The 17170-nt window shown below is 43.4% G+C and overlaps 1 protein-coding gene across 1 annotated transcript; it reads right to left on the bottom strand.

Moving 5' to 3' along the window:
• Positions 1–6809: 6809 nt before the first annotated feature.
• Positions 6810–15062, bottom strand: ggctb (gamma-glutamylcyclotransferase b). The gene is made up of 4 exons (XM_028030711.1): positions 13754–15062; positions 13522–13667; positions 13286–13418; positions 6810–6967 (listed from the first exon to the last, which is right to left on the bottom strand). The coding sequence occupies exons 1-4, from the start codon at positions 13991–13993 to the stop codon at positions 6815–6817; spliced, it is 672 nt and encodes a 223-aa protein (XP_027886512.1). The 5' UTR covers positions 13994–15062; the 3' UTR covers positions 6810–6814.
• Positions 15063–17170: the final 2108 nt, after the last annotated feature.

The following is a 17170-nucleotide window of genomic DNA, read 5'->3' as shown; positions in this document are numbered from 1 at the left end:
ACTCGCAATACTGATGAAAAGAAAAATAAATCTCCTTTAGTTTTCTGCTCTGCTGGAGTGCAGAACTCTCCAGCTCTCAGCATGGTGCAGCGACTCAATAACATGTGTGTTTTGCTTTTGTCCCACAGAAAAGAGTTTTTCTCCCTGATCTCACTGGTTCATTTGCTGTCAGAAGTTTATTTGGGTTTTCATAAAACCGTACTTTGATTAATGGAAAGCCCAAGTCATTGTTTTAGAAGTATAGGGACTGTTGTCAGGGACAGTTGTGAAACCAGGATTTCAGGGGATGAAAACACATCTAAGCAATGACTAAAATGATCTACAGAAGAGGAGCATCCCGGTGGGAACGGGTGTCTCAAACTGATGGTTCACAATTCATTTATTGAACATGTGAACACACTGTAGGAGCTACAAAATACACAAAATAAAATGACCATTAGTAACTTAAACAGTATGTTACCTTCATCCATTTGCCTTATTGAATTATCTTTACCTTACATTATGACATCTTTTAATCTTTGACCATCTCTATCTTGAGTGCCATCGTGATGTGTTTACCCTATATATTTATTAAACCCCTTTAGCTTTAACATATCCTTTTAACCATATTGCAAATGTCTGACTTTACAAAACAACATTAAAGCTTGTAAATGTTTGAATTACTGAATAAGCATTACTAATTTACCACAGCACCATCTACTGGGCGAAAGCATAACTGTTACACTTAGTAGCAAATTCTATGCTGATGAAATATAACAAATATACATTTACACAGAGCCGGCCCAAGGCTTGAGCAAACCAAGATACTGCATAGGGCCCCAAAACCATCAGGGGCCTCAAGGCTTGTATTTTAACACAGATTACAGATCTTTATATATATATATATATATTTGTTTATTAGGATGGAGAATATCAGTACATTTGATTTGATGCTTTCAGTGCAAATAAATGAAAACATTTTACACTGATAAAAATTTAAAGGAGGTGGCAAGTGTACTTTATAAAAATACAAAGAATAATCTTTAATGTTTAATTACTGTTTGACCAACAGATGCCATAAGTTTGATCTTTTCTTTGTGTTGGAGCTCAGTTTGATCACAGTTACATCTCAGCAGATACGAGGCACTTATCCGAGGTTGCTTCTAAGCTCAGCCATCTTCACCCTTCTCCCAGATTCCATCAAATATGTACACATGGAAACCAACAATGAGGGCCTCAAAATTATAATACTACTTAAGGTGTAACTAACTCCAATTTTTTTTCCGTTGCTGATATACTGTCTAAATAGGTGATTTAGGATTCTATATTTGTTTCTGTGTAAATGATGACATTTTTGTGTAAATTTGTTTAGTCCTGCAATATTTTTGGCTACAACCATCTCAGTGCTGGCTGCTTTGGTCGAAAGAAGCCCAAGCAGCTGAATTTTCCTATTGGTTCCAGCAGTACAGCCCTGCTTGAGCTTCTACATTTCCACTGACGGTTCCAGCTCTGCTCAGCTGCACTCCACTTGGCCTAGATCCCCTCTACTCTGAACTTGTGTTTCCACAGAGTCAGTAATGACTATCAGAGCAGAACTCCTTCAGGGGGTGGAGGCTTTGAGACACGTGATCATTTTTTGAGACAATGGAAGAAGAGAGATTTGAAGGATGTGGATTCTGTGCTTTGCTGTTTGTTTGCCTGATTGGGATTCTTCTGAAATTCTAAGCTGCAATAGGAGGAATAGGAGGAATAGGAGGAATGGTGCGACTGCAACGAACGGAGAGAGAAGAAGAACATCCAGAGGATATTCCTGTCCTTGGAGCGCTTGCAGCTGAAGGAAAGAAGGTGGTCCAGATATGGCAGGGTAAGTTAATGTTAATGTTTGTATATAACTATCAAACTACTCAATTTAATTAAGTTTATTGATATAGCTCCACCGGCACCGTGCAGAGACCTTTGAAGGGCCAGGGGCTTAAAGTTAAAAAGGGACACACTGAACAAGATCTCAAAACACCGTACAACAATATAGTTATATATTAATCAATAATTTAATATTTAATTGGATCATACTGTATCATTGTCATCATGTGGGGATGATGCAAAGTAAATTTAATCTAGTTTTTCCCCAACAGGTATAATGTTGCTGTTTCTGCTGCTGTCAGATGGAGGCCTGAGTTGATCTGAGACTGTAGTTTTTAAACAGACCAGAGGAGAGAAGAAGTTTATTATGAAATAAACAAATTTGCTGATATTGTACTAATTAAAACCTAATTATATGTGACTGTTTAATCTCCAGGGCTGCACAGTGGCGCAGTTGGTAGCACTGTTGCCTTGCAGCAAGAAGGTTCTGGGTTCGATTCCCGGCCTGGGTCTTTCTGCATGGAATTTGCATGTTCTCCCTGTGCATGCGTGGGTTCTCTCCGGGTACTCCGGCTTCCTCCCACAGTCCAAAAACATGACTGTCAGGTTAATTGGTCTCTCTAAATTCTCCCTAGGTGTGAGTGTGTGTGTGCATGGTTGTTTGTCCTGTATGTCTCTGTGTTGCCCTGCGACAGACTGGCGACCTGTCCAGGGTGAACCCCGCCTCTCGCCCAGAACGTAGCTGGAGATGGGCACCAGCAACCCTCCCAACCCCATTAGGGACAAAGGGTGAACAGAAAATGGATGGATGTTTAATCTCCATAGCAACCTGGCTGCAGACAGCTTCAAAGATCAAAACAACTCAGAGGGGTTAACTCTACATATTGTTTCTATGTTAGCACCTCATAGATCTAGAATTGTTAGACTGAGAGATATCAAGGCAAGGAAAACAATGGTAGGGCCCCTCCAGACACTCAGGGGCCCATATAAATGCCTGAATTGTCCCACAGATCATAGATCTAAAACTTTAGTATTTATTTATTGAGAATCACAATACTGTTAAATGTATTTAATTCATTCAGCAGAGATAAAATTAAAAATAAATACATTTAGGATTTAATTAGCGGGAGATCGACAGGCGGATTGGCGCAGCGTCTGCTGTCAAGCGGGCGCTGTGCCGGTCCGTCGTGGTGAAGAGAGAGCTGAGCCAAAAAGCGAAGCTCTCGATTTACCGGTCGATCTACGTTCCCACCCTCATCTATGGTCATGAGCTTTGGGTCATGACCGAAAGAACGAGATCGCGGATACAAGCGGCCGAAATGGGTTTTCTCCGCAGGGTGTCTGGGCTCTCCCTTAGAGATAGGGTGAGAAGCTCAGTCATCCGGGAGGTACTCAGAATAGAGCCGCTGCTCCTTCACATCGAGAGAAGCCAGTTGAGGTGGCTTGGGCATCTGGTCAGGATGCCTCCTGGACTCCTCCCTGGTGAGGTGTTCCGGGCACGTCCCAACGGGAGGAGGCCCCGGGGAAGACCCAGGACACGCTGGAGGGACTATGTCTCTCGGCTGGCCTGGGAACGCCTCGGGATTCCCCCGGAGGAGCTAGAAGAAGTGGCTGGGGAGAGGGAAGTCTGGGCCTCCCTTCTGAAGCTGCTACCCCCGCGACCCGACCTCGGATAAGCGGAAGAAGATGGATGGATGGATGGATGGATGGATTTAATTAGGGAGTTTACTTTGTAAAAGTGCAAAGAATCATCTTGATAGTTTGATTGTTGTGTTACTATGGCTACAATATGGTGTAATCTTTGTGTTTGAGCGGGATTTGTTCACAAATACATTGCAGTAAATAAAGTCCAATAATTGATTTTTAAGCTTGGCAAATTAACATGGGCCCCCTCTGACAGACTTTATTAAATCTATATTTAAACATGTTAGTGATACTGATGTTCTTAGTAGGAGGGGGGCAAGGGCCCTAGATCAGATTCTGTCTAAGGCCCCTTATTACCTTGGTCTGGCCCTGCATGAAGAGCGAGTCTCTGTGCATCTGTCTACTGGAATCTACCTGGAATCTACCTGGAATCTACCTGGAATCTACCTGGAACCCCCCTGTAGCCCTTATGCCAGTCCCCCGATGCTTTTGGGACATCTTAATTTATTTATTTGTGGCTCGTTTGAGTTTATGTTACAGTCCAAATTGTTGGCATACTATTTTTGCTAAACATGTTTATGTAACATTTTGTGAGCTCTAATTGCTCTGGGCCGAATCTTTCTTTATCAGTTCAGGTTCTGCAATAACTTCTATTTACAGCCGTGAACCTCCAGCCCAGATCCCATCAGCTTTAACCTGCCTGGTTGAAACGTTAAGGGGAAGCAGAGACCGAACAGTGAGCAGGTGGTACCAGGTGGTACCGGGTGGTACCGGAGCTTTGAGCTGCGTCACGGTGACAGTCATGGTACCGTTTCTTTTTACCAGGATATCTGATTCTGACTCACAGCGGTAGGACTGACTCAGCCTGATAAAGTTCAAATGAGAAGTTTTCTCTGCAGCCGAAACATTTCAGTGTTTGGGGGCGAGGCGGGTTTTAAACTGCTGTCCTAACTGCAACATCAACATCAACATCTGGTCTGATTATCTTGCCCATAATATGACAGAGGGCGCAGATCCACGCCCCTCCTGCTGACCCGAAGGTGACTAACAACATGGAGGCAGAGGAACTGACAATGCTCAGTCATTATTAAACAGAGGGCAGCCAGATGAATTTAGCTAAATTATTACTTTTAGCTAAATATTATTGGATATTGTTGAGGGGCACAAGCAGGCCTCCTGACACATAGATAAAAATTGAAAATAAATGAATAAAAATAAACTCAAAAATGGGCACTATGGGCATCAAGTTCATTATTCAGTTATTCTAATAACTAAATATTAGAATCAGATGCAATCTGCTGGAAACCCAACAGATTGCTTCTTGTCTTGGACGAGACCATAGAGACAATGGTTTGTGTTGTCCCTGGCTTTGCAGGAGTCCCTCATATCATGCTTATAGCAATAGTGAAGAAGAAATAGTCTCCTTTAATAAAAAACCTCCAGCAGAACCAGAACCTGGCTCAGTACCAGCAGCCATCTGCCACGCCTGATTGGGGCCAGAGCAGAAGCACAAAAAGAAACAAAAGAAATGTTATAGGTGTCCTTTTATGCTAATGAAAAGTAAAATATTAATAGCAGGAGAGAAAAAATGGTTAGTTGATGGCGGTATTAACTCAGTCAACTTAACCCCTTTCAAAGCTCTGGAACATTAGACCAGATGGAGCTTCTATGAAGAGAAAACCAGCTGAGAGAAAACCTGAAGATACAACAAATAATACAACTTAGAGAGCAGTAGTAGAAGAAAGTGAGAAAAAGTGGTCAGTTTGTTCTCTGGAGATGCAACAGTAAGTCTATAGCAGCATAACTATAGAGAGATCTCAGAATAGAAAGAGGCTGAGAGAGGCAGAACCAGGAGAACCGTCTTTCTGGACTGAATGCCCTGCAGTAACCCTACAGGGGCAAATAGCCTGGGTTTTGTGAATAGCTTGTTTCAGCCATGGAATTACTGCATGTTGGTGATGCACATATATTAATGGAAATTCATATGGTATGTTTGTTTTCAGATTTTGGTAAACCGTCGCTACAGACCATCAGAGTGGCAATTTCCCAGTGGAACCTGTTCATCACTGCAGGATGTCCAGAGAGACCTCCAACTTTCAAATAATGTGCCCAGCTTTAGAGCAGGACACATCTTCTCACACTAGCTATTTTTTCATTGTAAACATATTTCTAAAGATGCTCTTTTACCTGCTGGATTTGGTATATTTTATTGAATTATTATATTGCAATCTGCCCATTTGATTTTCCTTTTGCTATATTTACTTTGGGGTTTGAAAGTCCAATAATTGTTTTACTGTGGTCCTGGTGGTCTGCTGCTGATGTCTAACTCTTCTGTGTGCTGTGGTTGCTGAACTTGACTTGTCAAGTGTCTGGTGCCTTCAGTTTTTTTGTTTGTTTGTTTGTTTTGTTGTGTTTGGTAGATGCCGTCCACTACCACTGGCTCTTCTGTCAGTGACCTTAGTTTCAGTTTATGTTTATGTGAGGGAACAATCATCTCACCCTAAATGTAAGCACAACAAAATAGATGATTGTAGATTTTAGGAGAAACAGGATTAGATCAAACCCTATTTCCATCATGGGAGAAGACGTGGAGGTGGTTGAGGAATATAAATACATCAGTGTTCATCTGGACAAAAGACTGGACTGGAGATGCAACAGTGAAGCGTCTATAAGAACAGCCAGAGCAGACTGGACTTCTTGAGGAAGCTAAGATCCTTCAAGGTTTGCAGCAAGATGCTGCAGATCTTCTATCAGTCTGTTGTTGAGAGCATCATCTCTTCGTCTGTCATCTGTTGGGGCAACAGCATCAGAACCAGGGACATAAAAAGGCTCAACAACCTGATGAAGAAGGCTGGTTCTGTTCTGGTTCTGTTCTGGGGACGACGGTGGAACCTCTGGACATGATGAGGCAAAGAAGGATTATTCATGAGGTCAAGAAAGTTATGGACAATCCTGACAATCTTCTTCATGAAACTGAGCATCTTCAGTCAGAGACTTCTTCAGAGTCACTGTAATATAGACTGGTACAGGAGATCTTTCCTGCCGACAGCCATCACTGTCTACAATAACTCTTTAATTTCCCTTTGGGATCAGTAAAGTATTTTTGAATTTTACTATATAGGTCCTTATTTTGAAGGTGAAACATATTCATTCATTCTTTCATTTGTCATTCAAAATTTTCAAAAGAGAAAAACATAGGACTCTCGTTCTTGTTTTTTTGTTACCTGTCTTTCATTTCTTTCAAATTATGTCAGACTATAATATTCAATATAGATTCTAACTTTTTCATTTAAATTAATGACAAGCTTTTTTTGTATTACCAGACATCAGATCATTGGTTGGCTCTTTCTTTAACTCTTGTTCTGGCTTGTTCCAGCTCGGCCATCATTGGTAGGAGACCGTCATACATGTTGGTCTTAATGGCTCTTAGTTTCTCCTGGTACTCCGTTGGCAAGCCATGTTGCTCTGCTCCCATTACAATCACCTAATGTTAATGACAAAAAACAGTCAATCTTTAAACTGGTGGCGACTTATTTCTAAACAACAGCTATTCAATACTTCTGTTAGTCTTATTAGGGTCAGCATAAAATCACATTAACCTCATTTTCAAACCAATTAATATAAGATTTTTGTCCTAAACATGATAATACAAAAAGATTTCTTCATATCTTTTGATTTTGTTTTTAACTGTGGTTTTAACTTTACAAATTCCAAATTGCTTCTATAGTTTAGGTAAAAAAATGTGGATCAACTAAATATATAGCTTTGAAAATGCAAATAGGACAACTATCTTATTTATATGCACAACAACAAGCATAAAATAATAGAGATCAAAAACTGCTGAAGCATTATAAAACACAAAGGGGTGATGGCAACGTCATGCTTTGAGAGCGGTCTGGCATCCTGGACAACATGCTGTCAGGTCAATGGACTGCAGAATGCCACACTGAGGCCCGATTGTTCTGATTGTCAATGAAGTAAACTCTTTGAGATCATTTACAAAGAAAAATAAATAGAGCTAAAAAAAGAGGTTTATTGTTTCTAGGTGGATTCTAGAGCCTTCACAATAAATTAAAAATATATATATAAATAAGTTATAATAATTTATAAAATAAAATATTATTTAGCCAACTCTTTGTGTATTGTGAGATACTGTAGTTTAAAAAGAAATGGACCAGTGATTGACAGGTCACAAAGCCAAGATTTTCTGTTTGGTTTTTAGTGGATTTTTTGTTTCTCATCCACATTTAGGTTTCTAGTAATTGTCCTACACATGAAAAAACATTCATTTAACCAAACTTAGGGTAGATTGTTCAAAATAAAAAAAAACCCTGATAGAGAAATGCTAGTGGATGGATGTGAATGTTCTGAAATTTGTCTGTGCAGTTTAAAGAGGGGCAGAGCTGTCTCCTGATCACCATCTGTTGAATCCATTAATGGTGAGTCTGCTGGACGTGATGAACCCAAATGAGCGTTCAGGGTGAACTAAAAACATTTGGGAGAAGCCATAGTAACATGAGTTCTTTCACTTTTCTCCACTAGTGTTTATCTCAAGTTCCAGGGGAGGTTGGAGAATCCAAATAGACTCTGTTCAGTAACTTTATTTACGATGCAGTTTAGAAGAGCTGTGCCCAGAAGCTTATTGGTGCCTGATGCAACAGCAAGCCTGACGACTTTTTGGTGGACCCCAGAAGTGTGAGAGGTCATCAGGCTAAGGAGACAAGTGGACTGATGATTATTTAAAAGAAACCAGGGCCCATCCTGATACAGTCCTGCAGTCAGTATCTGGCTCAAGCAGAGAATGAATGACTGTAGGATGGAGTGAGATGAACAGAGGAATTAGGTCTTCATCTGCAGTAATGTGGGCTCCTCTGGTTTGTTGTGGTATAAGAAGAGCGGTGATAAAGCAAAGCTATTAATTCACTCTTCCATCTACATTCCAAACCTCACCTAAAGTCATGAAACCTGAATAGTGGAGCTTCTGCTTCTCATCTACATGAGTCTGTTGAAGTGGTTAGAGCATTTAAGCTCTTCCCTTTGAAGACACAGACTGTCTCACTGGGAGGAGACCCCAAGGCTGGGTGGGAGTAGATGTCTCTTCTGGCATGGCAATGCCTTGAAAAGCTCCTTAATGAGCCTCAGTGTCACCAGGGAAAGGTTTGGCTGGATATACCTTTTGGATCTGTTGCCCCTGCGACCTAATCTTGGACAAAAACAACAGGTGGATGGATTACTTTTTTTCAATGGTCTGGACATCAGGCTCAACAGTTTTCCATTAATTGTTATTTTCTATAGGGCTATTTGTGGTTCCTTTCACATAGTTTTAATGTAAATTATTTCATATTTTCCAAAACACTGAATATTGGGCTGCTCCTTGGGCTCCAGTCTCCTTGGGCTGCCACCTTATCGTGGTGGAGGGGTTTGAGGGCCCCAATGACCCTAGGAGCTATGCTGTCTGGGGCTCCATGCCCCTGGTAGGGTCACCCAAGGCAGACAGGTCCTAGGTGAGGAACCAGACAAAGCGCAACCTGAAGACCCCGATGACGAACGGCAACATTGTACTTCGTGTTAGGGTAAGGGTTAGGGTTAGTGATCCGCCCAGACGCGGATCACCGGGGCCCCACTCTGGAGCCAGGCCTGGAGAGGGGGCACGATGGCAAGCCTGGTGGCCGGGCTTTTACCCATGGAGCCCGACCGGGCTCAGCCCAAAGTGGAAACATGGGTCCCCCCTCCCATGGGCCCACCATCCATGAGAGGCGCCAAAGGGGTCGGGTGCAGTGTGTGATGGGTGGCGGCTGAGGGAGGGGACCCTGGCGGTCTGATCCTTGGTTGCAGAAGCTGGCTCTTGGGACGTGGAATGTCACCTCTCTGGTGGGGAAGGAGCCGGAACTAGTGTGTGAGGTTGAGAGGTTCCGGCTAGAAATAATCAGTCTCACCTCGACGCATGGCTCTGGTTCTGGAACCAGTCTCCTTGAGAGGGGCTGGACATACTTTCACTCTGGAGTTGCCCACGGTGAGAGGCACCGGGCAGGAGTGGGCATACTTGTTGCCCCCCATCTCGGCGCCTCTATGCCTGTACGAGGGTAGCCTCCCTCCGCCTACGGGTGGGGGAACAGGTCCTGACTATTGTTTGTGCTTACGGGCTGAATGACAGTTCAGATGACCTATCCTTCTTTTAGTCCTTACAGGGGGTACTGGAGAGTGCCCCTCCTGGGGACTCCCTTGTTCTGCTGGGGGACTTCAAGTGGGCAATGACAGTGAGACCTGGAGGGACGACCCCCCAGATCTGAATTCGAGTGGTGTTCTGTTGTTGGACTTCTGTGCTCATCATGGATTGGCCATAACAAACACCATGTTCAGGCATAAGGGTGTCTAGGCCTGTCACAATAGCAAATTTTGCTTTTTTGCTCCTATTTTTCCCCTTACGACAATCTTAGAACGTTGATCTTTCTAAGATTGTGTGGTGTGTTATGGTAGATGCCGCTCCGATCTAAATCAGGGATTTTCCCAGACTGGGATCGTTAATGACACCTGTTGAATGTGACAGGTAGCCAATCAGAAAGCGAGGATTCTCCTCTGAAGGGAAATTACGTCGGGGAATCCCAAACAGCTGGCACGACTCCAGCGGACATTGGAGATGATGTGTGGAAACAACATTAATGTTTATTCAACATGCAAAGAATATAGAAATGACAAGAGGAGGAGTTGGAGCTAAATTGCTACCGCAGTTGATAAACCCGGTAACTTTTCAGCTGTTCTTCGTTAACGTGACGTAAACAGGTTCTAATGACTTTCATTCAGTCAGGACTTTACGCTGACACTAGCCACATGCATTGCAGGTAGATTGTAGTAAAGCATTGATTAATGCCTGGTTTTAAAATTAGTTCACTGAACTTGTAGCCATTATTTTGCGCCCATTGTTGGACACCACACGGCAGGAACGGACCCGATCGAACCGTTATACCTAGGATTTCTGTCGGCTAATGTGTGGTCTGTCAGGGTTTGAAAATGGGCCGACAGCTCTTAGATCGGGTCGTGTGCGCTGGGCTTTACTCTAAGGAAATGAGGAAGGGGGTCAGTGGAGAGCACCGGAGTTGAGCCTTTTTTTCATTCTGTGTCATTAACAGAAAGAGAAAAAGGCCGGAAGAGACGATAATGCCGATAAGTCCATAGTTTTAATTTATCGTACGATTACTTGATTTACCGTTTATTGCGACAGGCCTAAGGGTGTCCATATGTGCACTTGGCACCAGGACACCCTAGGCCGCAGTTCAATGATCGACTTTGTCATCGTTTCATCGGATCTGTCGCCGTATATCTTGGACACTCGGGTGAAGAGAGGTGCGGAGCTGTCCACTGACCACTACCTGGTGGTAAGTTGGCTCCGGTGGTGGGGGAGAAAGCCGGTCAGACCTGGCAGGCCCAAACGTGTTGTGAGGGTCTGCTGGGGATGTCTGGCGGAATCCCCTGTGAGACGGCGCTTTAACTCCCATCTCCGGCAGAACTTTGAACACGTTCCGGGGGATGAGGGGGATATGGAGTCGGAGTGGACCGTGTTCCATGCCTCCATTGTCGAGGCTGCCTATCGAGGCTGTGGCCGCAAGGTTGTCGGTGCCTGTCGCGGTGGCAACCCTCAAACCCGTTGGTGGACACCTTCGGTGAGGGATGCTGTCAGGCTGAAGAAGGAGTCCTATCAGATATTTTTGGCCTGTGGGACTCAAGAAGCAGCTGATGGGTACTGGCGGACGAAGAGGCATGCGGCTCGGGTGGTTGCTGAGTCAGAAACTCAGACGTGGGAGGAGTTTGGAGAGGCCATGGAGAAAGACTTCCATACGACATCGAGGCGATTCTGGTCCACCATCCGGCATCTCGGGGGGGAAGTGGTGCAGCACCAACACTGTTTACAGTGGGGATGGTGTGCTGCTGACCTCTACTCGGGACGTTGTGGGCCGGTGGGCAGAATACTTTGAAGACCTCCTCAATCCCACCAACATGCCTTCCATTGAGGAAGCTGAGCCTGGGGACTCTGGTTGGGCTCTCCAATCTCTGGGGATGAGGTCGCCGAGGTGGATAAAAAGCTCCTCAGTGGCAGGGCCCCGGGGGTGGATGAGATCCGCCTGGAGTTCCTTAAGGCTCTGGATGTTGCAGGGTTGTGTTGGCTGACGCGACTCTGCAATATTGCATGGACATCGGGGGCAGTTCCTCTGGATTGGCAGACTGGGGTGGTGGTCCCCCTGTTCAAACAGGGGGACCGGAGGGTGTGCTCCAATTACAGGGGGGTCACACTCTTAAACCTCCCTGGCAAGGTCTATTCAGGGGTCCTGGAGAGGAGGGTCCATTGGATAGTCGAACCTCAGATTCAGGAAGAGCAGTGTGGTTTTTGTCCTGGTTGTGGAACACTGGACCAGCTCTACACCCTCAGCAGGGTCCTGGAGGGTGCATGGGAGTTCGCCCAACCAGTCTACATGTGTTTTGTGGACTTGGAGAAGGCGTTCGACCGTGTCCCTCAGGGAGCCCTGTGGGGGCTCCTCCAGGAGTATGGGGTCCTGGGCCCTTTGATACGGGCTCTCAGGTCCCTGTATGACCGGTGTCAGAGTCTGGTCTGCATTGCCGGCAGTAAGTCGGGCTCGTTTCCGGTGAGAGTTGGACCCAGGGCTGCCCTTTGTCATGATTCTGTTTATTACTTTCATGGACAGAATCTCTAGGCACAGCCAAGGTGTTGAGGGGATCCATTTTGGTGGCCTTAGGATTGTATCTCTGCTTTGTGCAAATGATGTGGTCCTATTGGCTTCATCAGGCCGTGATCTGCAGCTCTTGCTGGAGCGGTTCATAGCCAAGTGTGAAGTGGCTAGGATGAGGATCAGCGCCTCCAAATCCGAGGCCATGGTCTTGAGCTGGAAAAGGGTAGAGTGCCTTCTCCGGGTTGGGGGGAGGGTGTCCTGCCCCAAGTGGAGGAGTTCAAGTATCTCGGGATCTTGTTCACGAATGGGGGAAGAAGAGAGCGGGAGATCGACAGGCAGATTGGCGCAGCGTCTGCCGTCAAGCGGGCGCTGTACCGGTCCCACTGGGAGGAGGCCCCGGGGAAGACCCAGGACACACTGGAGGGACTATGTCTCTCAGCTGGCCTGGGAACGCCTCGGGATACCCCCGGAGGAGCTGGAATAAGTGGCTGGGGAGAGGGAAGTCTGGGCCTCCCTTCTGAAGCTGCTACCCCCGACTCGACCCCGGATAAGCAGAAGAAGATGGATGGATGGATGAATACTGACTTCTAAAGCCATTAATAATGAAGAAGAATCAGATATGTTTTAAGTAGCATTTTACATACGTTGTGTACTTAAAGAATTTATCTTTGCTACATGAATGTCCAGTGACCAATCCCAAAGTTAGAAATGGAGAGACTACAAGATCTCTTTCAATTTAACAACATAATTGTGTTTTTAGTAATCACATTGTTACCCAAAAGGGATGGGATTGGATTGAAATATATTAATTATAAATAAGTATTTGAAGAATATTGTAGAACAATTTCATCTCATGAACTAAGACTGAATGCTGTCAAGACTGAATGTCATAAGGAAAATATAGACAAGACAAAGATTTTGAACTTTTCACAAGCAAATCCCAAACTAACAAATGAAATCTGGGCAGTTCATATAAATAAATTATAAATTTTATCACTGAACCTAAAGGCCAACTTTCTTTTTCATGAGTTAAAATGACTACTTCCAGTAAATTAAAGCACATAGAAACTCCTTCAGGATTTACATGATAGCCAGCATAAATTGATTTAAAAAGACCTTACCTGTAGATATTGTGGTGATGGTTGGGCATACACACAGCTGTTCATTATGTAGGTACGACAGCTGATATCTTGACCTTTTGTCTTCACTGATAATTCCACAGGTCGGTAAGCACCTAACATCACATTCTCTTGACTGAAGGGGTGCACATACAAGAGTGTGCATGTTTTTAAGTATGAAAGCATGCAAACATGTCCAGATAAAATTGAAAAACAAAGCAAATGAAATAACATTTTACTTGTCTAGTGACTCTAGATCAGATATGCTCATCCGCCACACCACACCCCAAACCTCGTCCCCTGGGCTGTCCTCTATGGTGGCCACTCCACCATGCCAGCGGTCACTGGCTAGACCTTTGTAGTTGCCAAACACCAATTTATAATCCTAAAAAAAGACATGAAAGTCATTGATCAGATTTACTTTCCAGCATATAAGAGCTAGATGCTGACGGTACTTCTTCAGCACTATACCTTGAGCTTTGCCACGCAGTACACTGTTGCAGAGGGATTCTTGAGCTGGAGACGCTCCTTTAGAAGGTTACTACCATATGCAAAGTACAGAAATGTTTGGCTATTCTCCATGTTGTTATCAGGTGAGGACCTGTAAACAAGAGTCATCAAAAACAAAGAGTGAGCAATTAGCTGAGCCCCAGCTGTGTGTTTAGAGAAACTGCTGGTAAAAATGAGAGAGCCTGAACAGCACAGTGACATAACTGAAGCACTGGCCTTTCAGCAGCACCACACTATTCCTGTGATAATCCTACCCACTGTCACTGAGCACTATTCACTCACAAGTAGTTTACCACACAGGTTCAGACAAAGGCACAGAACCACGTACTTAACATAAAATACACATATTCTCACACACAAAATCAGCAGCGATACTTAAGAAATATTATTGTAAAGAAAATATGAGGAACATAAAATTATTGATATTTAGCTTCATTCGTCACAGTTTGCACACTGTGACAAAGATTATTTTCCTGAAACTAGAGGTATTATTTCCAAACAACACCTGAAATAATTCAAACTGCAATCTAATGATTAACTAATAATTTAGTCATGAAGGTTCTGGTTGGTTAGGGTATGAGCTCAAACCCTAACCCTTAATCTCATAGAATGTGAGATCAAGGCACTCTGAGCAGAGAGCACTGTGGAGCAGAGACAGAGGCTTGAGACCGGGCCGACATTCACCATTCATGGACAACATTCTAATATGGATGTAAGGCACATGGAGCAGCAGCAAAGTCAACATTACAAATTGCTAGTTGATTACAATGCAAGGCCTTATGAGTATGTACTGGAGCAATTAAGACCACTTCCATCAATGCTATTTTAGTAGAGACTAATACAAATCTATTAGAACCAAGGAAAGTAAAAACAACAACTTATCGCACAAAACTGAAAAGTAGTGAAGAAAAAAACCTTAAAAAAAGCAAACTAACAAAAGGATTGCTGGGAATACTCCAAGTATTAAAAGAATAGGTTTGGGTGGACAGGAAACGAATGGGATTGGATAGCAAGACATTCTCAAATAATAATCGGTGGTAGGAGTTTGTCCCACAATCGGCAGATTGCTGGTTTGATCCCCGCTCCACCCGCCCCTGTCATTGTGTCCTTGGGCAAGACGTTTCACCCACCTTGCCTGCCATGTTGCCTTATATTTTAGTTCAACGGTGGTGGCAAAGTATTAGCAACAATGTGGGGCTGTAACAAATACAACTACATGGTTCTACAAACCACATTAGGAGAGATTTAGGCTGTAGTTTTAAATCATTTTCAAATCAAATCAATCAAATTTTATTTGTATAGCACATTTCAGCAGCAAGACATTTCAAAGTGCTTTACATCATTACAAACACAGAATCACAATGCAATATAGAATCAATCATTAAGTCAAGTTACATCAATAAATTTGTAATTGATTACATTTCAAATACAATTCTAAACAGGTGGGTTTTCAGTTGAGATTTAAAAGAAGTCAGTGTTTCAGCTGTTTTACAGTTTTCTGGAAGTTTGTTCCAAATTTGTGGTGCATAGATGCTGAAAGCTGCTTCTCCTCGTTTGGTTCTGGTTCTGGGGATGCAGAGCAGAATCAGAACCAGAACCTGAGAGGTCTGGAAGGTTGATACAACAACAGCAGATCTTTAATATATTGTGGTGCTAAGCCGTTCAGTGATTTATAAACTAACAACAGTATTTTAAAGTCTATTCTTTGAGCTACAGGGAGCCAGTGGAGGGACTTTAGACCTGGTGTTATGTGCTCTATCTTCCTGGTTTTAGTGAGAACGCAAGCAGCAGCATTCTGGATCAGCTGCAGCTGTTTGATTGATTTGTTGGACAGACCTGTGAAGACGCTGTTGCAATAATCAATACGACTGAAGATGAACGCATGGATGAGTTTCTCTAGATCTTGCTGAGACATTAGTCCTTTAATCCTGGAAATGTTCTTCAGGTGATAGAAGGCCGACTTTGTAACTGTCTTTATGTGGCTCTGGAGGTTCAGGTCAGAGTCCATCACTACTCCCAGGTTTCGGGCCTGATTGCTGGTTTTCAGTTGTAATAACTGAAGCTGTGCATTGACTCTAGATCGTTCCTCTTTAGGTCCAAAAATAATAACTTCAGTTTTGTTTCTGTTCAGCTGGAGAAAGTTTAGGCACATCCACACATTTATCTGTTCTAAGCATCTGTTCAGTGATTGGATGGGCTCTGAGTCACCTGGTGACATCGTAATGTAGAGCTGTGTGTCATCTGCATAGTTATGGTAGCTAATATTATTTCCTGTTATAACCTGAGCTAGTGGGAGCATATACTGTAAATATTGAATAAGAGGGGTCCTAGGATTGAACCTTGGGGTACCCCACATGTGACCTTTGGCCTCTTTGATGAAAAGTTTCCAATTGAAACAAAGTAATCCCTGTTCTTTATGTAGGATTCAAACCAGTTGAGCACTGGACCGGAGAGTCTGACCCAACTCTCCAGTCGATTCAGTAATATGTCATGGTCAACAGTGTCAAAAGCTGCACTGAGGTCCAACAGAACCAGCACTGTGGTTCTCCCACAGTCCGTATTTATATGGATGTCATTGAACACTTTTACGAGGGCGGTCTCTGTGCTGTGGTGAGCATGAAAACCAGACTGGAAGGAGTCAAAGCGGTTGGTTATAGTTAGGAAGCTAGTTAATTGTTTACACAGCTTTTTCAATAACTTTGCTGATGAATGGGAGGTTGGAGATCGGCCTGTAATTCTGCATTAGTGATTTGTCCAGATTGTTCTTTTTTATAAGTGGTTTGATTACTGCTGTTTTCAAAGCCTGGGGGAAAACGCTTGATGAGAGCGATGAGTTTACTATTTGGATCAGATCAGCAGCAATAACAGGCAGGACTTTCTTAAAGAAATGTGAGGGTAAAACATCCAGACAGCAGGAACTTGAGCTTAGTTGACTTATAATTTCCTGTAGGGTTTTATAATTAAGTAGTTGAAATTGGGTCATTTTTCCTGTATTTGTTTTGTTTGGGCACAGCATTGGTACTGGCTTTATAGTGGATGTGCAGATTAATCCTCTGATTTTTTGAATTTTCTCTGAAAAGAAGCTGGAAAACTGGTTGCAAGCGGCAATACATTGGAATTCAGGCGGTAACGTCACAGGAGGGTTTGTGATTCTGTCAACTGTTGCAAATAAAGCTCGAGCATTGTTAATGTTTTTGTTTATGACATATGCAAAGAAAGCCTCTCTTGCATGTTTTAGTGTTAAATGATAGTTACGTAGTCTTTCTTTATAGATGTCATAATGAACGTGGAGTTGAGTTTTACGCCATTTTCTTTCTGCCCTACGGCAGAGTTGTCTTGCAGATCTAACTGTTTGTGTATTTCTCCATGGAGATTTCT

Source organism: Xiphophorus couchianus, chromosome 11 (assembly GCF_001444195.1).
Source record: "Xiphophorus couchianus chromosome 11, X_couchianus-1.0, whole genome shotgun sequence".
Lineage (NCBI taxonomy): Eukaryota > Metazoa > Chordata > Actinopteri > Cyprinodontiformes > Poeciliidae > Xiphophorus > Xiphophorus couchianus.
Note: the sequence above shows the minus strand (reverse complement) of the source record. Positions and strands in the feature narration are given on the sequence as shown.

What these genes read in the sequence shown, in the direction of transcription:
- ggctb (XM_028030711.1), bottom strand. Translation starts at nt 13,993, where the DNA reads ATGTCACTGTGCTGTTCAGGCTCTCTCATTTTTACCAGCAGTTTCTCT. An exon ending in ACTGCGTGGCAAAGCTCAAG is followed by an intron (nt 13,668 to 13,753) that starts GTATAGTGCTGA and finishes GTCTTTTTTTAG; the next exon opens with GATTATAAATTGGTGTTTGG. An exon ending in CATCACCACAATATCTACAG is followed by an intron (nt 6,968 to 13,285) that starts GTAAGGTCTTTT and finishes CATTAACATTAG; the next exon opens with GTGATTGTAATGGGAGCAGA.